General features: G+C 36.3%; 1 protein-coding gene across 10 annotated transcripts in view; it reads left to right on the top strand.

Moving 5' to 3' along the window:
- The window catches only part of TFDP2 (transcription factor Dp-2), a 188,677-nt gene that overhangs the window by 85,446 nt on the left and 78,708 nt on the right, over positions 1-24,523 (top strand). For 3 of the 10 annotated variants that reach the window (XM_045791910.2, XM_045791911.2, XM_087870250.1), the window contains exon 1: positions 19,216-19,328. The exons of 6 other annotated variants lie outside the window; for them this stretch is intronic. Coding sequence is in view for 1 of the 4 variants with exons in the window: in XM_045791909.2 (XP_045647865.1) it covers positions 18,878-18,908 (31 nt within the window). In the remaining 3 variants the exon portion in view is untranslated. Of the gene's footprint in view, positions 1-18,817; positions 18,909-19,215; positions 19,329-24,523 lie in introns of those variants that run through there. One more of the 10 variants, XM_045791909.2, reaches the window with a different exon arrangement.

Genomic DNA, 24,523 nt, shown 5'->3' with positions numbered 1-24,523 from the left:
CTAAAATTTTGTTTAAATTTTTTGAGGGATATTGGTCTGTAATTTATGTGTTTTTTGGTCTCCTTTTGTTTTTACTTTTTGTCTGAAGTACCATTTGACCTTAGTTACCACCTTATTTTATCTCAGCAGTTTCAAGGGAGTAACACCGTGAAAGAAGAGGTCAGTTTACTTATTATAAAAAGTCTGTTGTGTTTTGAAGTGCTATTTGCCAGGAATTGTGCTAAGTTCTTTTTTTTTTTTTTAAGTGACCTCTATACCCAGCATGGGGCATGAACCCACAACCCTGAGGTCCTGAGTCGCATGCTCTACAGACTGAGCCAGCCAGGTGCCCCTGTGCTAACCAAGCTCTTTATGTTCATTGTTTCATATAATCCTCACAAACTCCTTACAAGAATAGTACTATTATACCCATTTTAGAGATGAGAAGACTGAAGCTCAGAGCCACTAACTTTCCCAAGTGGTAAAGGCAGTTCAAATCACATCTTTCAGATTGGAGGTCAGTCTTCTAAACACATCGCTCTGTGTTCTTACCTTTCTTAGGAAATCTTTGATTAACATGGAACATTATTGACAAGACCAGAGGGAATTTAAAGAACCATATCTCTAAGTAATCTCAATCTATCTCATTATGCTAATTGTTTTTAATATTATTAAAACTTATGTGTTGTTTTTTTACTTTGAGAGTGTATCTGATAATTGGCATATTAGTTTCTAAGTTTTTTGGGCACTTTATTGTGGGTGAATTTGAATATTTCTAATTGGTTACTATAATGCTTCTGTTTAAACCTTACATCTGTTGGCAGTTTCTAGCTGTTGTTAGTCTGGGCTAGAGCTTCCTTGAGAGAAAATAATACTTTCTTTTTTTCTATTCTCTATTTTCTGTGCTCACTAATATCAATAAACATACTTCTGTATATGTAAAATTATAGTATGAGAGTTAAGGAAAGCAAGAATAGATCAAAAGCTCTCTCTTCCACCTATCCGTTGTTCCCAGGTTGCGCATGTGCCAGATTATCGTAGGACCTTTTAACCTTAAGAATTCAGCTGTGGGAAGCCTGGGCTTAGCAGGCAGTCAGCTAGTGGGACCCTGCTTAATCTCCTCTGTTATGCCATGAACAAATAGGTGAAAATATACAGAGAAGCAGTTATAAATAGAATGAGAAACTAGAAATACAAATTAAAATATGCCAGACATTAGGAGGATTTTCTGTCAGTAGAAGTAAAGACAGACTCCTGAGACAGAAGAGCAAGGACAGACAGGAAAAAGGTAGATTTCTCTACCCATCTCTGTTGCATACCTACAGCTTAAGGAAGTAGGGTCTTTGCCAACTAGAAACTTGGCAGCTACCCACAATGTGTTGCAACTGTTATCTGCAGCATCCAGGGTTCTTTTTCTCCCTCCCATCTCTCTTATCATTACTTCTCTACTTCCCTTGGTGACCACAGTTCTGTAAAGGGAGAAGTGGACTGGTTTGGGTGCATTTTCAGATGTAAAGGGAATAGTAGTAGGAAGGGGCAGAGAAGAGAAAATCCATGGGGTTGGTATGCATTTTTTCAGGCCCTACTTCAGATAAATGCAAATGAAGTGTTTTACTTGGGAAAATTTCAAATATGTACAAGAGTGAAAGAGAACAGTTTAATGAACTCTCTTGTACCAGCCACCGACTTAAAACAACTCTTGGTCAGACCCTGCTTTTGATCAGGGGAGAATATGTTCTGTTTCAGAGTATCGAGGATTAAATTTCTCATCATATACATTACGTAATGAGGCAACAGGATCAGAGTCTTCCTTAGTTCATTAGAGCATAAATCAGGGGATCCTTAGTCTGGGATCCACAGTCGACTTCAAGGCATGATAGACTGAATTGGTAAACAAAATTCTATGTGTTGGAGAAAAAGTATATAATTTTAGTGGATCCTCAAAGAGATCTTAATCTCTGTAACAGATAAGAGTCATGATCCTCTGTACTGCTTAATACCAGATATTTGGCTAGAGTTGTATGAATCAATTTTTTCTCCAAATAGAGAACTGAGAGTTATAAGTCAAATAATACCCAAGTAGACAGTAAGGAGAGAAACCAGCTAGAATTTATAAAGCTTTTTCTTGGCAAACATCAAACCTGGTTGGTTTGCCGAACTTTCAAATAATCGATAACATGTTTTAAAAATCATCATGGGCTTATTAAGAAACTGCAAAATAAAGGAATCTTATACTTAAGTCACAGAGGAAAATCGTACTTGTAAAAAACATGATATTAGATGGTATTTGCTTTCTTCTCAAAGTTATTTGATAAATCTGAAATTGTAAGGACAGCAGATTGACAGAGAAGGACTAACCAAGATATATCAGGAAAGGTTATACTAATAATAGCTAAGTATTTTCGAGTAACAGATAGTGTGTTAAAACCAGTCACAGGGTGCCTGGGTGGGTCACTTGATTAAACGTCCAACTCTTGATTTCAGCTCAGGTTATGATCTCATGGTTGTGAGATCGAGCCCTGCGTCAGGCTCCATGCTGGGTGTGGAGTCTACTTAAGATTCTCTCTCTCCCTCTCCCTCTGCCCCATACTCTGCTCATGCTCTCTTGCTCCCTCTCAAATAAATTAAATAAATAAATAAATATCCACTCATGAATTAGCTAATTAAATCTAATTAAATGATTATTCCCAAGGAAGTTGAAATAAACAGTTTAAATAACTTCCCAAGATCACACAACTAAGGGAGGTCTCATATTTGAATCCATATAGACTGACTCCAGCGCCCTGGTGCTAGAAGAAATAAGGATGGTTACGAAGAATCCTGAATCATTCTTTGTACTTTTCTGTAGTTTGAAATTCTTCAAGACTCATCAGAACTCATAAAGATACCTGGGGTGTCTGGGTGGCTCAGTCATTTTAGCATCTGACTCAGTTTTGGCTCAGGTCAAGGTCTCAGGGAGATCGAGCCCTGCTTTGGACTCTGCACTCAGTGGGGAGTCTGCTTAAGATTTTCTCTTTCCCTCTGCCTCTGCCCCTCCTCCTGTGCACGCGCACTCTCTCTCTCTGAATAAATAAATCTTTAAAAAAAACTCACAGAGATATTGAAATTCAGTATACTATTAAAATTCATAGTGTAGAGGTCAAAAGATAGTGTTGAAAATCAAGTCAGTGATGTGGAAGAGAAGTTGAAGGATGTCTTCTGAAATGCAACAGTAGAAAAGGATCAAAAAGATGAAAATGACAGGCACAAAGAATAAAGATTCAATGTAGAGATACGTAGTATTCCTAAAGAAAAGAATAATAAATAGAGGAGAAGCAATAATCAAAGATGAAATAGACGACAACTTGAACTTGAGAAAACCTAAGTTTATAGTTTAAAGGATTTTAGTAATACATAAGTACTAGATATATGAGGTTGAAACGTTTGAGGAGGATTAAATGATACACTGTAAATTGAGGGGCCTGAGTGGCTCAGTCAGTTGGGCATCTGCCTTCGGCTTGGGTCTTGGTCCTGGGGTCCTGGGATTGGGCCTCATGTCGGGTTCCCTGCTCAGTGGTAGCCTGCTTCTCCCTCTCCCTCTGCCACTCCCCCTGCTTGTTCTTGCTCTCGCTCTCTCTCTCTCTCTGTCAAATAAATGGATAAAATCTTTAAATATAAATAAATAAAAATAAAAGATACACTGTAAGCATCCAGACAAAGGTGAAAAGGAGACTGCTATGAAAGCTGTAAATAAAACTAATCAAAGAGTTTCTGTTTGCTACTAAATAGCAAAAGACAATGGAACAATATGGTATTATTAGGAAAAAGAAAATGTCTACAGTGTTATTAGCAAAGGACAGAGTTAAAGGAGATGATATTAAAGAACAGCAAGAATAATAAAGAGTGAGAGAATGTAAGACCACCTTATCAATAATTAGAATAAAAATGAATACATTAACAAATACATTTAAAAGACAGAGACTCACGTTGGGTCAAAAAACAATATCCAAGACTTACATTACCTGATTTTTTATGCTAACCATAAAGCTATAGTAATCAAGACAGTATAGTATTTGTGAAAGAATAGATACATAGACCAATTGAGCAGAATATAGAGCCCAGAAATACAGTCGACTGATCTTTGACAGAGGTGGAAAGGCAATTCTATGTAGAAAGGAGAGACTTTTCAGTAAATGAGATTGGAACAATGAAAGTTTACATGCAAAAAAATGACCCTATACACAGACCTTACACCTTTCACAAAGATTAACTCAAAATGATTCATAGACTTAAGTGTAAAACATAAAAAAGAACATCTAGAAGAAAAATAGAAAATCCTAGGTGACCTTGGGTTTGGTAATGCCTTTTTAGATACGACAGCAAAACACATATCTGATAAAGTTGTGTTGGCCAGTTGCAAAGTTAGAGAGCAGTGCACAAAAAGGCTACCCTTACGTCTAACACCAGTTGCAAGTTCAGAGGTCTCCAAAATTACCTTTACGTTTGATAGGTTGAGAAGGATTCACAGACCTCATTAAAAGCTATTGTGGTCATGGTTATGGTTTATTACAGCTAAAGAATACTGATTAAAACCAGTCAAGTGAAAAGACACATAGGCCAGAGTCAAGAAAAGTACCAAATGTGGAGTTTCCACTTGTCTTCCAGTGGAGACATGGACAGTGTTACTTTCCCAGTATTGATGTTTAACAGCTTGCACAAAGTATTGCCAACCAGAGAAGCTCACATGATCTTTGGTATCTGGAGTCTTTATTGGAGTTCAGTCATGTAACTCTGACTAGCAGCTCATGTGGCTGGCTAAATAAGTCTCCAGTCCCTCAGTAGAACAACTGATGTGACCCAAACGCCCCCATCCTAAATCTCGTTGTGGCTCAAGGCCTCCACCCTAAATCATATTGTTCAAGACACTTTTATCAGGTAAGACATTCCAAGGACTTAGAGATTACCTCCCAGGAACTAAGGGGAAAGCCAGACTTCTCTTTGGGTAAGAAATTCTTTACTATCTAGAATGGTATCCAAAATATAAAAAGAATAATAACAACAATTGTCTTCAACAACAATAAGAAAACAAACAGCTGAGTTAAAAAGTGAACAGACACCTCACCAAAGGATGTATACAGAAGGCAAATAAGAGGCGCCTGGGTGGCTCAGTCGTTAAGCGTCTGCCTTTGGCTCTGGGCGTGATCCCAGAGTCCTGGGTTCAAGCCCCACATCAGGCTCCTCCGCTGGGAGCCTGCTTCTTCCTCTCCCACTCCCTCTGCCTGTGTTCCCTCTCTCGCTGGCTGTCTCTCTCTGTTAAATAAATAAATAAAATCTTTAATAAAAAAAAAAAAAGGCGCCTGGGTGGCTCAGTCAGTTAAGCATCTGCCTTTGGCTCAGGTCATGTTCCTGGGGTCCTGGGATCAAATCCGCATCGGGCTTCCTGCTCAGCAGGGAGTCTGTTTCTCCTTCTCCCTCTACCCCTCCCCTCCGCTTGTGCTCGCTTGCATGCATGTGTGTGCACTCTCTCCTCTCAAATGAAATCTTTAAAAAAAAAAAAAAGGCAAATAAGAAATGAAAAGATACTTAGTATCATTTGTCATTAAGGAATTGCAAGTTAAAACAGTGAAATGGCACTATACTCCTTTTAGAATGCCTAAAATCCAAAAAGATGATGATACCAAATGGTTGACAAGGATGTGGAGCAAAAAGGACTCCCATTCGTTGTTACAGAAAATGCAGGCGCTTTGGAAGACAGGTTGGTGGTGGCTTACAAAGCTAAACAGTCTCCCAGAAGTCCTGGCTCCCATTATCCTCTATGTGTTTACTTGTGTGATTAATCTCCCATATATAACCAAGTTCCCATCTGTGCCACCCCCCTAAATGAATACCCTCCTCGCATTAATTCAACTCTGACACTGGGTACATTACAAACAAAGAAAAACCCTTCTCCTCAGGCATTCATGGAACATTTAAAGATGGTTACCATACTAGAAAACAAAAATAACAGTGTAGTCTATGAAGCAAAAATTGATAGACCATTGTATCTGGCCACAGTGCAATAAAATTTGAAATCAGTGAATGAAGTCCACCTGTCAGTTCTCTTCCCAAACAACAATTAAATCCATGCAGAAACCTAAACTGCAACAACTGTTAAAAAATAATAAGAAATTATAATTTTATCTACACACACACTTAACACATATATGTGGGATGCAGCCACAGTTGTGTATGTGCTTTTGTTATTTTAAAATGGAATGAGGGGTACATGGCTGGCTTAGTCTGAAGAACATGCAACTCTTGATCTTGGGGTCTTAAGTTTGAGCCTCACATTGGATGTAGAGATTACTAAAAAAATAAACCTTAAAAAGTTAAAAATAAAATGGGTGAAACAATGAGTTCACCTCCCAAAGTTAGGCAAAGGTTAGCAAGAGGAGGAATATATAAAAATAGAAACAAAATTGAACAAAAATCAGAAGATAGAAAAGTGGTAAAACTGAAAAATCCAGGTAGATTGGCCATAGTAAACAAACTCTAGGACATCATTTAGCAAAATGTTGGAACACTAGAGGAATTTGTATATAGAATTTTAAAAAAAATTATCAGATTACTGTATAGCAGTTATGTTAAGGAATTTGAAAATACCGATGAAAGAAATTATTTGCGGGGGGATATAAATTACCAAATTGATTATGTTAATCTTTTTTTTTAAGTCTGTTTTATTTAATTTGTTTGGGTAAACTCTACTGCCAATGTGGAGCTTGAACTCATAATCCCGAGATCAAAAATCACATGCTCTTTTGACTGAGCCAGCCAGGTGCCCCCGAAATTGATTATTTTAAAAAGTAGAAAACTTGGAGTCTAATATGTTGAAAGAAGTGGAAATATTGTCCCCAAAGATTACTTTGAAAAAGACTCTTCTTGGGGTTCATGAGTGGCTCAGTCCGTTGAGCATAGAGCTCCAGCTCATGTCATGATCTCAGGGTTCTGGGGTCTAGCCCTGCATCAGGCTCAGCGGGGAGTCTGCTTGTCCCTCTTACTCTGCCCCTTCCGCTCCCTTGTGCTCTGTCTCTCAAATAAATAAATCTTTAAGGGGGTAAAAAGACTCTTCTCTTCATAGTTTTATGGGCAAGCTTTTTTCCTGTTTCTATGAATAGATAATTCAGGCAGTAAAACAAGTAAAGTATAAAACCAAAGGCTTTCAGTACATGAAACAAAACTAATTTAACTCATAAAATAAAATTTAACAGTACAGAAAGTTACAAACCAATCACACAACTATAAAAGCAGAAACCCAAATTATTAGCAAATAAAATTGACATTATAATAAGAGAACTGTGTACCGTGAACCATGTAGTATTTGTCTCAGAAAGTAAAGATGCTTGATTTAATAATAAGAAATTACCAATAATACATTTATATAGTTAGATCAAGAGGAACCATATTTTTGTCTATTACCAATAATACATTTATATAGGTAGATCAAGGGGAACCATATTTTTGCCTGAAATACTTCATGGGCTTTTTAAAAAATCTCTCATGAAGTAGGAATTAAAAGATACTTTGAAATATATTTTCTAAAAGTCCATCTTTAAGTTATTAGGCAGTATCATATTTAAGACATTTCCATTAGAAACACACATTTAAAACAGGAACAAGAGGGGTGCCTGGATGGCTCAGTCAGTTAAGCATCTGCCTTTGGCTCAGGTCATGATCCCAGGGTCTTGGGATCGAGCCCCACATCAAGCTCCCTGCTCAGCGGAGAGCCTGCTTCTTCCTGTCTGCTGCTCCTCCTGCTTGTGCTCTCTCTCGCTCTTCTGTCTCTCTGTCAAATAAAATCTTAAAAAAATAAAATAAAATAAAACAGGAACAAGATAAGAAGGTCCACTGGTACCATTGTTATTTATTTGGCTTTCTGTTGCTTTGTTTTTTAAAGTCAGGTTTACTCTTTCTTGTTTTTTTTGTATGTTGTGTATTTTGATAAAATATAAACCTTGCTAAACTCATTGGCTTACTAAAATTGATTACTTTTGCTAGCTTTTTTATAGATTCTTCTGGCTTATCTGTGCCAGCCAGCATTCTTTGGATAGACACCATTTGCTCGTAATGTAATATCCTCTTTTATCTCTTGCTGTATCAGGTTTGCTAACATTTTGTTAAAGATCTTTTTTATGGTGGTAACATATATATAACATAACATTTACTGTCTTAACCATTTTCAGGTGTGTAATTTGATGGCTTTGAGTACATTCACATTGTTGTGCAACAATCGCCACTATCCATTTCCAGTTTTTCCTTCATCCCAAACAGAGACTCTGTACCCATTAAATAATAATTCCATATTCCCCCTTCTCTAGCTTCTGGTAACCATTGTTCTCATTTTTTGCCTTTATGAATTTGATTATTCTAGGTGCCTTCCTTACGTAAGTGGAGACATACATTATTGATCCTTTTGTCTGGCCTGTTGCACTTAGCATAATATTTTCAAGATTTACCCATATTGTAGCATGTATCAGAATTTCATTCTTTTTTAAGGCTAGTTAATTAACAGGGTTTTTGTGGCTGTGTTCAAGCAGGATATTGGTTTAGAATTATCTTGTGATTTCTTTGTTTGGTTTTGTATCAGGTTAGTTCCAGCCTTATCAAATGAGTTGGAAAATGTCTCTTCTATTTTCTGGAAGAGTTTGTATAGTGTTAGATTAGTTATTCCATAAATATTTGGTAGAAATTGCCATTGAAGACATTTGGGCCTGGAGTTTTCTTAGTGTGGAGGCTATAAACTGGGAATTCAATTTCTGTAATAGGTATAGGGCTACTCAGGTTGCCTGTCTTTTCTTGAGCAAGTGCTGGTAGTTTGTAGCCTTCAGTGAATTTGGAAATGTGTTGTTTAATATTTGGGAATTTTCCAGAAATCTTTCTGTAATTGATTTCTAGTTTAATTCTGCTGTGATCAGAGACCATCCCTTGGAGGTTGTTTAAATTGTTTTGCAGTTTGCAGTTTGTCTCAAGATCTGTTATATGGCCTATCTTAGTTAATGTTCCAAGTCCACTGAAAAGACTGGATTTTGCTGACGTTGAATGGAGTGTTCTATAAATATTAATGATGTCAAGTTGATTGCTAGTGTTGTTCAGATTTTCTGTGTCCTCACTATGTGTCTGCTTGTTCTGTTGATTACTGAGAGAGGAATGTTGGTCTCCAATTATAATGGTGCCTTTTCTATTTCTCCTTTGATTTGTCGCTTTTTCTTACAAATATTTTGAAACTGTTGTTGGGTACATGCACAGTTAGGATTGTTATGTGTTATTTTGTTTTTTTATGTTTTCTTTTATCATTATGTAATACCTGTGTATATCCCTGGTAACAGTCCTTGTTCTAGGAATTTCTGAGTTTTAATTAGGGTCTCTGGGTAATTTACAATTAATGTGATTATTGAGGTGTTGTATTTGAATCTGCCATATTGCTATGTTTTTTTTTTATATGTCCCATCTGTTCTCTATTCCTTTTCTTTCTTTTTCTTGATTTATTTTTGTTAAATTAGATATTTTTCTTGTGATTCCATCTTATGTCCGTTTTATCTTTGCTAATTTGTTATACCTCTTTTTAAGTCTTTTATATTTAGTGTTCTAGGGTTTACAGAGTATATCTAAGTTATCATAGTCTACTTTCAAGGAATGTTATACCACACATATATACTTCCTTTTCTGCTCTTATCCTTTATGCACTGTTAGCATATCTTTTGTTTTTATATAATCATAAACCCTATAATACATTATAAGTGTTTTGGTTTAGATTCTTAGTTATCTTTTAAAGATTAAAGATAAGGAGAAATTTTCCTCCAGTCTAATAATGAAAAAGTTGAAATAGTTTTTAAAGCCCTGTCTGATATTTCCAAAATCTGGGTCATATATCTGTCTGCTTCTGTTGATTGCTTTAGCTCTTGCAGTAGTTTTTTTTTAACCCTCTTTTGCATGTGTGTTACAATTTTAATGCCAGCCATTTTGTATGAAAGAACAGTAGAGGGGCGCCTGGGTGGCTCAGTCGTTAAAGCGTCTGCCTTTGACTCAGGGCGTGATCCCAGCGTTCTGGGATTGAGCCCCGCATCAGGCTCCTCCGCTGTCTCTCTCTCTCTGTCAAATAAATAAATAAAATCTTTTTTAAAAAAAACAGTAGAGGTTGAAGTAAATATTATTTAAACCTGGAAATGAGTGCATTTCTTTTGTTAGTCCATTTGTCTATGGGATTGAGTCAGTCAGGAGTTGAGCTGAGTTTGAGTTCTAATGTTGCTATGATTATGTTCATTGTATCTCAGGGGAAGAAAGAGGCTGAACCTTTAAAAAAAAATCTTGGTCTTTATAAAGGGGAAATGATTCTTAATATTCCTGATGGTAGTAGGGTTTGTCTTATGGCCAGACCTATTTGAGTCATGTGTGAATCCTATGAGAATAGGGTAGGTATAAGTTTTTATGAAAACAACAAAACAATTATCTTTTAAAATATAATTTAATGAGAATCATCTTGTTAAGTCACTAGTAGTGCTGCCTATGTATATCTCTTACAGGGTAATATAACATAGTAAGGGAGCAAAATATTCTTCCTTGTTTCAGAAAAGGCAAAACTTGAAGCTTTGGCATCTCATGGACTGCCAGTGTTTCCGCAGAGGAAGGGGGAGGTGATCTGTTCCTAGTGGAGGCAGCATTACTCAGCAGTACTTACTGAGAATGAGCTTTTAATGAAGCCACGTAAAAGACAAAAGTGGTGTTTCTTAGCTTAGATACTCACTGGAATCACCTGATACCTTTAGAACAATACTTATGCCTTGGTCTTGCCCTCAGTGATTCAGATGATGTTGGTTTGAAGTGTGACTTGGATATAAGTTTCTCAGTTGATTCAAATGTGCAGCCAAGGCTGAGGATCACTCCTCTAAAGCCTTGTGGAAATCCTTATAGGCTGTTGGAGACTCTGTAAGGTTTGGAATATTTGTATTAGCAGATGGAGGAAGTATCAAGTGATATTTAAATTATTATTGCTGTGATATACAGAAAAAGCAATCATTTTATTATGTACTAAGAAACATAAAGGATAACACAATAAATGAAAGTAATTCTGTATTCCTGAAAGAGAAAAATAAGTATTTTAAAGTTGACAGTTCTTTCCAAATCAAATAAAAATTACATAATGCTGTTTCAATCAAATCTTATTAGAGTTTTTAAAAACCAACAGTGTCACCCACCATCCAGATCTTGGTTTCTAATACTATTCTCCAATAAAAGGATCCAAGGCTCCTTAGAAAAATAGCTAATGAAGGTTTGGGGCAGGAAATACACAGATAAAGCTGGAGTATTTTATAATACCAGAAAGTAAGGAAGTATTAAAAAAAAAAAAAAAGTGGATCATGCCAAAGCAACACAGGAGCCATCCTGAAAAAGATGCCAGTGGCCAAAACTGGAGCTTTTTGAGCAACAAAATAAATAATGCAATTTTGGATTTTAACTTTAAGTATAAAATAAAATACATGAGTACATACTCATATAAATAGTGATTGAATAAAGAGGTGAGAGAGAAGAGACAAGTCTCCATACAGCATTCCAAATAATTTATTTAGACACTAATTTAGACATTCTTCCTCAAGGAGGTAGAGCTTAAGTCCTCCAACCCCACGGTGAGTGTGGGCTGCACTTAGTGTGTTGCTTCCAAATTGTAGCTTATGGAAACACAGGCTGGAGGTGGGAGAGTAACTTTACAGTGGAGAAACCTAAAAAAAATATCCCTGGCCAGTTGATCCTCAAGGTTAACTTTGTCATAAGTCATGTTGATAGCTGGTACCCTTGATATGATGTGATCAGATCTTCCTCCCAATAACTTACAACTCTGAGAAAAAAATCAGAAAAACCCATAATGAGTGGCATTCTGCAAAATACCAAACCAATACTTCTCAGAACTGTCAAGGTCATCAAAAACAAGGCAGATCTGAGAAACTTCACAGACCAGAGGAAGCTTAGTAAACATAACTAAATGTAATACAAATAAATAAATTAAATATTAGCATTACAAGGAAAAAACAGTAGTAGCATGGGAAATTCACAACAGAAATGCAAATGGATAATAAAAATATAAATACATATTCAACTTGTCAGTAATCAAAATGCAAATTTAAATAACAAAAGCCAATGTTTGCCAATCAGTTTAGCAAAGATTTGGTTGTTTTGTTGTTGTTGTTGTTGTTAATACCTACTTTGGGGTTGGTAGAGGCCGGTCTGGGAACTCAGAGTGATACAACCTCTCTGGAGATAATTTGCTCAGTGCATATCAAAAATCTTTAGAATATGCAAACCTGACTCAGCATTTTCTCTTCTGTGAATTTATCCTAATTAAAGGAAGACCTGTGGGAAGATTTTAGCAAAAGAATGTTTGCGGCATTGTTGATGAGAATGAACAATTGGAAGCAGTGTGATAAATGAGTAATTGTGACACTGATGTATGACGGTATTCTAGAGATGTTATTAAGTTCAAAAAGTTAAACCAGCATGTACAGCGTGATCTCTCCCCTGCTTTTTTTGGAAAAGGAAAAATATGTGGCATAGAAAAAGACTTGATATATGTATGTAAAACATTCATTATAATTATTTCTAGGTATTTGAATTGTGGATGATTCTTATTTTCTCCTGTATACTTTTATCTTATTCTTTAAATCTACTTCCCTTAGAAGTGTGAGTCAGTATAAGTCCTCTGGGAAACAAATTGGTAATACACATCAGACTCCTTAAAACAGTTGATATTCTTTCACCTACTAAAACCCTTCTTGGAGTTTATCATTAGAAAAGAATAAGAGAGAGACCCCTGGGTGGCTTAATCGGTTAAGCTCTTCATTTTTGCTCAGGTCATGATCTCAGAGTCGTGAGATCGAGCCCCATGCTGGGCTCTGCACTCAGTGCAGAGTCCGCTTGTCCCTCTCCCTCTGCTCCTCCCCCTGGTCGCTCTCTCTTCCTCAAATAAATAAATAAATAAATAAAATCTTAAAAAAAAAAAAAAGAATGAGAGATTTGAGTGTAGAAGTGTTTACTACGTAAGTTTTTTACATAATATTTATAATGGCAAAATATGGAGACTATGTAAACATCCATTTATATAGGGAAATAAACCATGACACATGTACAGTGGAATATTGTGCATTCATGATTGTGTTTAGAGAATATTTGTTGAGGTCTGGTAATCCTGGTGTTCCTTTTTAGACTTCTGCTCAGAATGGCATCCATGATCCTGATTCATTCCCCATGTACTTTGCTGTAGCCTCAAATAAGAAAATAAGGAATGGGTTCCTTCTACTATTTTTGTAAATAACAAAAATTAGTAAATTACTTTTTTTTCCCTAAAGCCATTCCCTCATGTATATTTTATTTGGCTTCCTCAGTTTCCATTTATTTGCTTTTTTTTTTTTTAAGGTTACGGGTGTTATGTGAGCCTTTTCACAGTTCTGTGCTGCCTGAAACGTTCTCCTCCCTGCTTTTACCTTGCTGACACGTCCTCATCTTCCAAGTTGCAGCTTAAATCTCACTCCTTCTGAGAGATCTTCCTAGAGCATCTTGTATAAAGGGCTCACGTGGAATACCCCTTCCCAGCTCTTCGATGCCCCTTGTTTCATTCCTAGCAGTGGACACAGTTGGTATTTTTGTATTTGTTTGCTTGTTTATAGTGTTTCCTCCATTAGACTGTAACTTCCTGGCGCTAGGGATTATATTTTTTTCCTTCCCCTACTTAAGGTTGGCATGTTGTAAACAGATGGTAAATATGTGTAGATTGAATGAACTAACTTAATTTTGCAGTTTTGACAACATCTCATTAAGAATTTATCATGTAATTTAATTGTTGTTATAATTTAGATTGTACCAAAATTATTCTTATAATACATTGATCTTACCTGTACTGGTCTTGATATTTTAATGTATTTTATGTAAGAATATACAGGTAGGAGGTTAGGTTAGACTCAAGAAGTAAGAGAAGCTCTTATAATAGAGGTGGACCTACTAATGGATGTGGAGGAGTGGGTGGACTAAAGAGATAACGAAGAGGAGAAAGGCATTTTGGCCAAGACTGTTATATGTGTTTTTTTTAAAAGTAGACTTTATTTTGTCAGCAAAGTTTTAAGTTCATAGTAAAATTAAGTGGAAGGTACAGATTTCCCACATACCCTCTGTTCCCACTCCTACATGAGTTTTTGTTTTGTTTTTTCAATTTTTTTTATTATGGTAAAATATATATGACATAAAACATCATCCTAGTCATTTTTAAATATACATTCAGTGATACGGAATACGTTCATAGCGCTGTGCAACCATCATACAATTCATCTCCATAATTTTTCATCTTGTAAAACTTGAACTCTATTAAATAGTAACTCCCATTCTCCCTTCCCCCAGCCCCTGACAACTACCATTCTGCTTTATGTCTCTATGATTTTGACTACTCTAAGTAGTCATATAAGTAGAATCATACAGTATTTGTCTCTTTGTGACATAGCATACTATTCTTAAGGTTCATCAGAATTTTCTTCCTTTTTAAGATGGAATAATATTCCATTGTATGTATTTACTACATTTTGCTTATCATTTACCATCAGTGGACACATGGGTTTCTTCTATGTTTTAGCTGTTGCCAATAATGCTGCTATGAACAGGGAAGTACAAATATCCCTATAAGACCCTACTTTCAATTCTTTTGGTTATATACCTGGAAGTGGAGTTGACCCAGCAGAATCATATGGTAATTGTGTTTTTAATTTTTTGAGGAGTCAACATTCTGATTTCCATAGTAGCTGTACCATTTTACATTGCATCAACAGTGCACAAAGATTACAATTTCTCCACATTCTCATCAATGCTTATTTTCTGTTGTTTTGATATTAGCCATCTTAATGGTTATGAGGTGATCTCATTATAATTTTAATTTGCATTTCCCTAAAGATTAGTGATGAAATCCTTTCATGTGCATAATGGCCATTTGTATATTTTCTTTGGAGAAATGTCTATTCGGGTCCTTTGCCCATTTTTAAATCAGGTTGTTTGGATTTTTGTTGTGGTTGAGTTTTAGATAGAAAATAAGGTTTGATACCTTCTAAGGTAGAGGGTAAGGGGCCAAATTGAGGAAAATTTAAAGTACTGTTTTAAGTAGTTTGCTGTTCCTGTAGACCAGAGACTGTATTTTTTTTTTAAGGTTTTATTTATTTGAGTGAGGGGATTGAGGGGAAGAGAGCGGAGGGGAGGGGCAGAGGGAGAGGGAGAAGCAGACTCCCCACTGAGTAGGGAGCCCGGTGCAGGACTCCATCCCGACCCTGGGATCATGTCCTGAGCTGAAGGCAGATGCTTAACCCTCTGAGCCACCCAGGTGCTCTAGACCAGAGATGTTTAATAGAACTTTCTGTGATGATGGAAATGTTTTGTATCTGTAAGCGGTTAGCCATATGTGGCTGTTGAGGACTTAACGTGTGTCTAGTGCAACTGGAAAAATCAATTTTTTAGTTTCATTTAACTTTAATCAGTTTAAATAGCCATGTATGTCTTAAGGCTACCACTATTTTTGATAGGGTAGTCAGGACGTCATCAAAAGTATTTCTTATTTCTTTTGTTTTTAAACTAGGGGAATGATGTGTGTTTTAGGGGGAAAAAACGAAACAATGTGGGCATTTGGATGGTGAGGAGGAAGCAAGAATAGAAAATCACTTTCTATTCTGGATGAACATGCCTTTAACGAGAATGGAGAACATAGGAGGATGAGCTGGTTGTAATGCAGAAATTGACTTGAGATTGTGGAACATGGAGACAGAGATGTCCAATGGGCAATTGTAAATAAGAGTTTAGAGCAGAACAGAGAAGACTAGGGCTAGAAGTATAAATTTTCCTAGTCATCTATATAGTGGTGATAAAGCCATGGAAATAAGTAATACCCTTCAAAGAGGGAATATAAATCTTGAATAAAAAATCATCAAGGATGGATCCTTGAAAAATGTCTATATTTAAAGGTGGGAAGAAGAAAAGGATCACGTGAAGGTGAAGTTACTTTTACTGCATGATATATTTAAGAAACTATCACTTATCCATGCAAGTGGTAGCAGGAACGCTTTGCTTTAGATGTAGTTCTCATCAGGATGATTAGACATTTTATTTCAAAATGTAAGTAAGTATAGGAAACTAGCATAGGTAATGTCCATCCCTCACAATATGGACCTGGCAGATACTTACTTTAACAGGAATGGGCAAATAAAAACTATGGTTGTGCTATCATAATATCACTTCTGCCTATAGAATCAGAAAGGTACCTGTAAAATATGGTTAGTACTTGGTCAGGTTACCGATAAGCATAGCAAACTCTAGTCTGAATAAATTAGCTTATAAACCTGGGGGAATGAATACCTAGCCCCCTTTGGTATTTTCTAGATAACCAGTAGTTGTAAATAATATGACACTTAGTGGATTTTCTAAGTAAGATTAAGGAGAAGTTGTTTGAGAGGACATACACAGGATGTATTTTGTTATGCCAGTAGGAAGACTCATAATTCCCCCAAAGTGTGTGATACAGTTGTAAAGGAACACAGAAGCTAGTGATGATGACGCTTGCCGAGAAGGGCTTGGAAGTAGATTGAAGGGCTGTGTAAGTGAAGAATTTGGGACCGGAGAAGGGGCGCTGGCAAGGAAGGCAAACATGGAGAAGGAAACATGGAAAAATAGGGATAGGCTTAAGGTCAGATTTATGGGGTAGACAGTAGGGAGCAGGTCGATTTGCTCCCTAACTCAGTGCCTGATACATTAGAAGTGCTCAGTAGTATTGGTTGAAGAAAGAATGAATGATGGTTAGGGAAAAGAAAAATCGCTCCTATAGGAACCATTCCTGGTGAGATCTTGCTTTGGCTGCACCTTATCTTACCCATTACTTGACCTCAGTCATCACATGTCTTCCTGACCTTGGGTTGCTGTTAGATTTTTTGTTAGAACACGTATTGAATGTGTGAATATTCCAGGTAGTGTGTATTTCAACTTGTAACCATTGTCCAGCTCTGGCAGTGGGATGGGGGAGGGAGGGATACTCTGCTATTTATAAGTATGATGAGTGTATCTGAGTACTGAGAAGTTTAATTTCCTTTTGTTTTAAGACTATACCAGAGGGGCGCCTGGGTGGCTCAGTCAGTTAAGTGTCTGCCTTTAGCTCAGGTCATGACCTGAGGTCATGGGTCAAGCCCATGGGTCCTGGGATCAAGCCCCTTGTCAGGCTCTCTGCTCAGTGGGGAGCCTGCTTCTCCCTCTGCCACTCCCCCTGCTTGTCCTCCTGTGCTTGCTCTCTGTCCAAAAAAAAAAAAAAAAACTATACTAGAGTAGGTGTGACCATATCTATCTAGCCCCTGAATGTTCTGGCCATGGGGGACATGTGCAGGCACTTCTGGCTGATTTGACAGGTTAGAGGTGTGCACTTATTTTCTGTGTGTGATTTATGGTAAGGCGACCAAGAATGAGCAGAAGCAGCAGAATTTAAAGTTATTTCCACATATACAAAACTGATGGGATGCCATGTAAATTTCCAAAATTCGTTTTTTATTCAAACTCCTCTGAAATCTGATAGTCCACGAAAACTTAGTGTATGGAATTTTAACTCAAATATAGTGACCTCACATCTGATAGTGAGAACAGATTTTAGAATCTGAAAAGATACAGGGCCATATAGGTTGTCTTTTCAATTTTAAGCTATTATATAATTGTAACCCAAGTTAATTAACACCCTTATGCATGTAAGTGTAATAGGTGGTACATAGTCTGTTTGCAAAGAAAAGTTTGACTAAGAAAAAGCTCTCTTTGATCTGTTTCACTCACATGTATCTGTTTGAATGTCTAATAGGCACTGTTTTAGACACTGAGGACACAACACTGAAGAAAGCACTAAATCTTTTCCCTCCTGAAGCTGTTGTCAAGACATACTTTCAGAGGGAACTATTTCAGATTAGGTGGTAACCAATCAAAAAAGGAAAGAGATATCTTAGTCTATCTAGGAGAGTTGCGTGTTCAGGGAACTGAAATATAAACAAATAAGCTCACTGAAGACAAGGATTTTTGTTTGGCTTTTGTCTGTTGTGTTCACTGCTATATCCTCAGAGCCCCAAGTAGTGCTTGGCTCATAATAGGCATTCAGTAAATATGTCATTGATGGAAGTGTTTATTGTTTCAAACTTGTATAATCACACACATGTACTTTATTAAATGTTTTTACATCTAGCTAGTTGAAAATTTTATCTCAGTTACCTTATTTTTATATTTGTTACTTACTCTTAGTTTCTCCTCGTACCCACATATCAGGATGCAGGAAAAGCTTATTAATATTAATAATTAGTCATATGGTGATCTGATATTACAAAAGATAGCTTTGGAAAGGAACTTTAGAGGTCATCTTTTGTTTAGCTTCTTGCCTAGGCAAAACAGTAAAATGATTAGGTATGTATTTTTAATTAATCATTTAAAAAACTAGGACAACATAATGGGGTCCTCTTGAGAAAATGGAGAAAGGTGCTTAACCCTAGATATAAAGATACTAACCTGAAAAAATTTGGAACTTCTAACCGTGTGGGAAAGTGAAAAAAATCGAGCACAGCTAAGCTGCTCTTTGTTGATATCAGAAATGGACCTGTCATTCATTTTGGCATTGAAACATAGCCTCCTATCTCAGTGGGCAGGACCAGGACTTTTTTTTTTTCCTCCCAGAGAAGCTAGACAGTTATTACAGGTTGAAAAGCCCCGGCCAGTTTTTCAAGAGTTTCTCCTCCTTTTTAAGTTTTTTCTTTTCCTTTTTTTTTTTTTTTCCTGAAACTTATGGTGCTTTTGCTCTGCTTTCAAGATGCATTAAGGTCTCCTGCTTTGAGACTGCTTTGGAGCCGGCAAATACCCTGACATGTACAATTCGAATTATGCAGATTTCATGAGTAAGTTTAATCTTATTTTTTTAGCTAGTTAAAATTCAAGTGATATTTAGAAAAGTGTTAGCTTGGAGTTAGCCATTTTATCATTTTACCACTTTTATTTTAAGCATATTTTTAAAACAAACTTTAATAAGAAAGTAAGATTCTACACATTAAAAAGCCCCTTTGTCTCTTAAGACTTACACTTCCAGTTTCTTTTGAATGATCTTTGTTGCATTAGACAGTATTCATATGTCTTTTGAAAGCCAGTTACCTAAACGGTTTTCTTGAGCATCTTTTTAGTTTTATTGAGAAGTATTTTAAATTGAGCTTTTCTGAGCTCGATTGCTTATGTCTGACACAGTCTCAAGTTTCCACTGAATGGTAACAAAGACTGTAGAGTGTTGTTGGTACTGCAGTGAGAGGCATGCTTCTTTAGACCAGGTAAGAGAGATCATTTTGTTTCTTACTGCTGGGTGAGTTTTTACCGCGTTTATTTTATATTCTTCCAGCAGCAGCAATATTAAGTTGATAAATAGCCAAGAGCACGCTGAATTCAAGACGTCCTTGCTTGTTGCAGACAGGAAAACTACAGGGTATGGGGGTTGGGTTGGGCAGGGGGGAGGGGTAGAGTAAGCTTAGTTTATCACTCAGTTACTTATATAAATCAATTAAAATGTGAAAATAATTCTAGAGCTCAGTTTTCCTCGTTCAAGAACTAGGAAAGCAGTTGAGGAAATGAATAGTTTTGAAGGTACTTCATAGTTAATTACTTGTGAATGCAATTCAAATGATAGTTTTTACTTTCATTTCTTTCTAGTAGTTAATAAAATAAGCTTTGCCCTTAACTATACATTTTTTTAATTTATGAAAACTTCTAAATTGTCAACAGCAAAATATGCTTCCTCAAGATCTTTGAAATAAGCCTGACACTTAAAAAAATATTTCAGCTTTTATAGCTGTTTCATTCCTTTTTTTCCTAGTACATTTTTCTTAAAAGTATTTGTGCTTTGAAAATGTCAGCTGTATTCTAATGAAGCTCAGGCATTGTTTGCTCATAAAGGGGCCGGTGCATTCCACTGCTTTATGGTTTATTATGAGGCACAGTGTGAGAGTGTGGGTGGCACCATTTGGTGTCTGCCTCTTGGGGTAGTGACTGCCATTATGTTAGTGTTGGATTGGCAAAGGAAATACAGCATGCAAGATCCTATATGAATCTGGAACCTGCGAAGAAAATCTTAACCCTAAATAACACTGAGTGAGCCTGAATGTGTGACAACTTGATTGAGTCGATCACTTCAAGTGTACTCTCGAAGTCTGCATTTGTTACAATTAATATTCTACCAGGCACATCTCTTGCTTTTTGATGTATATAACATTTACTCATTCTTTGAATTTTAATAAGGAAGTGAATGTTTCTATATAAATTATGACATTTTAAGTAGATACAGTAACATTTTAAATAATACATTTACTTAAAAAAGAGTTTTAAGGAACTTAGTGTGCGTGGGGAGGGGGAGTGAGAGAGGAGGTCAGGCAGAGAGCCTTTCTTTCAGTTAGGAAAGCCCTGATGAAGAAAAAAGCAACAGATGTTTCTTCTGTTACAATTGAGGTTGTTTTATTCAAAATTCACAGTAGCTGGAATGGGGAGGGGAGGTCATAAATCTGACTTAATCAGGGAATAAATAAAACTTAGTCATTTAAAATTTTTTCTTTTATACTTAGAATTTGAGAATCAGTAGAGTAATATACCTTTTGGAGAGGCTTTTTTTTTTTAATCTTAAAAAATTAATGTGTAATTAATGGAAATGTGAGAAAGTTAATTTTAGTGCATGTAAGTTATGGAAAAAATCATTAAATCCTACAGAATATTTGGAAAAAAGCCTAGCCATTATAAAATATATAAGGAATACTTAAGTTGCAAAAGTTTGTAATTGCACAATAGATACTAAGGCTCAAAATGAAATAGCATTATGAAACATTATTTGCATATAGTTTGAGATCCTTTTATCTTCAGTGAGAAGCATAAGACTTACTCCAAAAAGATGTTTGAATAAGAAATGTGAGAGAAATATTTTGAGTTTAATTGAAATGAACCTCTAAAAAGAAAGAAAGGAAGCTTTCTTTGGATTGGCTGCTAATGGACAGAGAAAAATGTTTATTTGTTGAAAAAAAGTAGCAAAGGAAGAGCTTGGAAGCAATATGCGTGTAATGAAAGCAGTGAAAATTTTAAAAAATAATTTTTTAATCTATGGAATTCATAACGAGCAAAAACCGTTCCTTTTACAAGTAACAAAGAGAAGTTCTGTGCTGTTGTATAGTGTGCATTTATACACATTACAACTTTACGCATTTCTTAAAGTTCGCTCTTGAAAAACCGATGCTGAGCACCAGATCTTTCACATATAAGGCACTTAGTAAAAATTCACCATACCCTAAACTGTAAAATTAGTAAGAACAGATAACAGCCAAAAAATTCTGTAAACCATAGTTCAAAATTTGTGTAAGGAACAAATATTAAACGGTTTTCTAAATGTTTAATTGGCCTAAAGAGAAGACAGGAAAAGATGCCAACATTCAAGGAGATTATTAAAAATTTCTCTTGCTCTTTACTTGGATCTGTCTGCTTCTCTGAAAATTTTCTTTGTTTCACATAATGACAGAATTTAGAGATTTTGAAGCTTTGTCTTCATTGTTCATCTGTTCATAAAACAGATCATTGTTTTAATTAAGATTACAATAAGATTCTAAAATTGATCTTCATACATTTTGCTTTTTTAAGAAGAGCAGTAGGTAGCAGTTGAGGGTTTTTTTCTTTCTAAGATAAGTAAAATAACTTACGTGGAGTTTAAAATGGATTTATAAGGGTGCCTGGGTAGCCCAGGCAGTTAAGTGTCTGACTCTTGATTTTGGCTCAGGTCATGATCTCAGGGTTGTGAGATGGAGATCCACATCAGGCATAGAGCCTCCGTAAGATTCTCTCTCTGCTTCTCCCCCGAGCCCCTCCTCAAAAAAATGGATTTACAAACTATAGGCCTGACTAAAGTAAAAATTTTTACAATTTTCATCAAAGTATATATAAGCTTGATGAAAGAGATAGCCCTAAAAAACATTTGATGGCCCCACATATGATCTATGACAACATCCTAGAGTGTAGTTATCAAAAATTGTGTCATGATTATAAATGTAGGCATGACAGATTATTTAATAGCATCAGCAACAACAGTACAGAAATCTTTGAGTCTGTTAACCCTTCAAATCAGGAGTAATATACTGAAAGACTTTTGGAGTGGGATACCTATAGTTTTCACCTTGTGTGTATGAACTCTTTAGCACAGAGTCCGTGGGAATCTGAGCCTTACCTATTCATGGTTTTCCAAGTTAAAATACCCAGAGAGTGACTAATGTAGACATTCTCTCTGCCTTACATATAAATGTGTGCAATTAGAAACAACAGCAACCTAAAAATCTCTCATTTCTGAGGTGTGGAGGTCAGAGGGAAGATTTGCCTGATGCCTATATTTTTCTGAAAAGAAAATCTACATTGTTGTTTAGGAACAGATAAAAGAGTATGAATATTGTGCTTGAAGTACATTATGAGTTAACTCTTGCGAAAGGATCCAGGAACCTAGCATGTAATAACAGCCTTACTTCTTTCTACCAAGTTTCAGGCAACCATTTTGTAAATGAACTTTTGGATCTGGACTCTAAAGTTGGAGACCATCAGTAGGGGGCTTGGTTTTTGGCACTTTGCTCACTTATGGTACAAAGTTTGTCACTCTCTTGGCAATGTCTCTGACAGAAAAATGAAGAGACTGCTAACTGACCACGTACGGTGTGCCAAGTAGACCCGGGAACTTAGGTATAAAAGTTTGCAAAATCTTTTTTTTTTTTTTTTGAAAAATCTTTTAATGGATAAGATTTTAATTAAAAGATTTTTGTTGATATTGATGTCTAATTTTAAGATTTCTTGCTTTTCAAAATATGATTTCGATGTAGCTTCAGTAATAGTTCTCAAATGGAACATACTGTTGAAATAAGATTATGGATCATTGCAACTTTGAGTATAGTATTATGGAATTCAGTGATCCCCTTTCTCATTTGCTAGGGAAAAGAACTGCTTTGAAACTAATTCATGGGTGGTCTTTGGTCTTTTTGTGTTTAAGTGTCCTAAAGTTTTAAATTTATTTTAAGAATGCAATTTTTAAATTGTAGGTCTGTCTGCAGTCATTGCCATCTTTTATAAATATTAGAAAAATCTCTCTCCTTACTGTAAATTTTTTTTAAAGATTTTATTTATTTATTTGAGAGAGGGAGAGAGTGACCACTCATGAGAGAGCACAAGCAGGGGGAGCAGCAATGGGAGAGGGAGAACAGGCTCTTGGCTGAGCAGGGAGCCTGATGTGGGGCTTGATCGCAGGACCCCGGGGTTCATGACCTGAGCCGAAGGCAGACACTTAATCGACTGAGCCACCCAGGTGCCCCTTCACTATAAATTTTAAATGATTTATGTCTTAACATAGTCTGGGGCAGGTTACCATCTTAGAGGGGTTGTGGGCTTCTTCACGAGGATGATTTCCAATTAAGTGTACTTGGTATTCTAATACTCTTAAATTCTGATCCTTGTGGTTGCACCCAGCTGCCTTGATCTACTCTAGCCATTCGGCGGCTGTTAGTACGAGATAAAATGTGCTCTTTTCCACTCACTCTTTTACTAGGCATGCACACGGTGTCTGTGTGCCATCTGGTGGGTGTACTGGCTGTAGTGATGGTGCTGGAAGTAGGGGTTGAATGTAGGCTAAACACTGAAAAGATATAACATGTAAAAACAAGCGACTGTAGAAGTAAGGGTCACTCAGCCCATTCTTTTTTAAAAATTTAGAAAGAGATTAAGTGTAATGGAAAGAGTCTGTTTACACTCCATTACTTCCTTAACTTGAACAAAGAGAAAAAGGGACCTTAAAGCAGTCTTCCCCAGTCTTGACTGATCCTGAGAGTCATCTGAGGCACTTGTTAAAAATAGGCATTCCCACCTAGATTTTGAGTCTTTGAATGTTGAGTGGAGCCCAGGAATGTGCATTTTGAATAAGAGGGACACTACTTCCCCGCCGCCACCCCCCACCCCCTTTATATCTTATGACCAGGCACATTTGGGAAGAATTGCTATGAAGGATTTGAAGAGCCAAGTTGTCTGAGACCATATGGTAAACTAATTCAAGTATTAATCAGAAGATATATTGTCCAAAAAATGGGAAATACTAATTCAGCAGGTAGAAGAGAAACGAGAAAGTTAAGATTTAAAGGTTTTCTTTACTGAGCAAGATAATAGAAAAAGGACAAAATGACATGTTTTAACTAAAGATAAAGAAGCCAGTGAAAAAGCAATAGAATCAAACCTGTAGGTGAGACATATTTTTGGACAGACATTCAAAAAATATTGAAAGGAAGAGGTACTATAAAGAAAACCTAGTGAGAATGGATTAAATGATTTCTAAGATTTTTTAGCTTTGAGGTTTGATGAACTAAATGAAAACAATGATAATATTCCAGATGCCAGAGCTTGAATTAAGGAGCTCATTTAAGAAATGAAGAGGTGCTGTTTAAATTCTGGCATATGGGAAGATGAAGAAAGAATTTTT

This window comes from Ursus americanus, chromosome 20, assembly GCF_024610735.1.
Source record: "Ursus americanus isolate L20-20 chromosome 20, mUrsAme1.1.p, whole genome shotgun sequence".
Classification (NCBI taxonomy): Eukaryota; Metazoa; Chordata; class Mammalia; order Carnivora; family Ursidae; genus Ursus; species Ursus americanus.
Note: the sequence above shows the minus strand (reverse complement) of the source record. Positions and strands in the feature narration are given on the sequence as shown.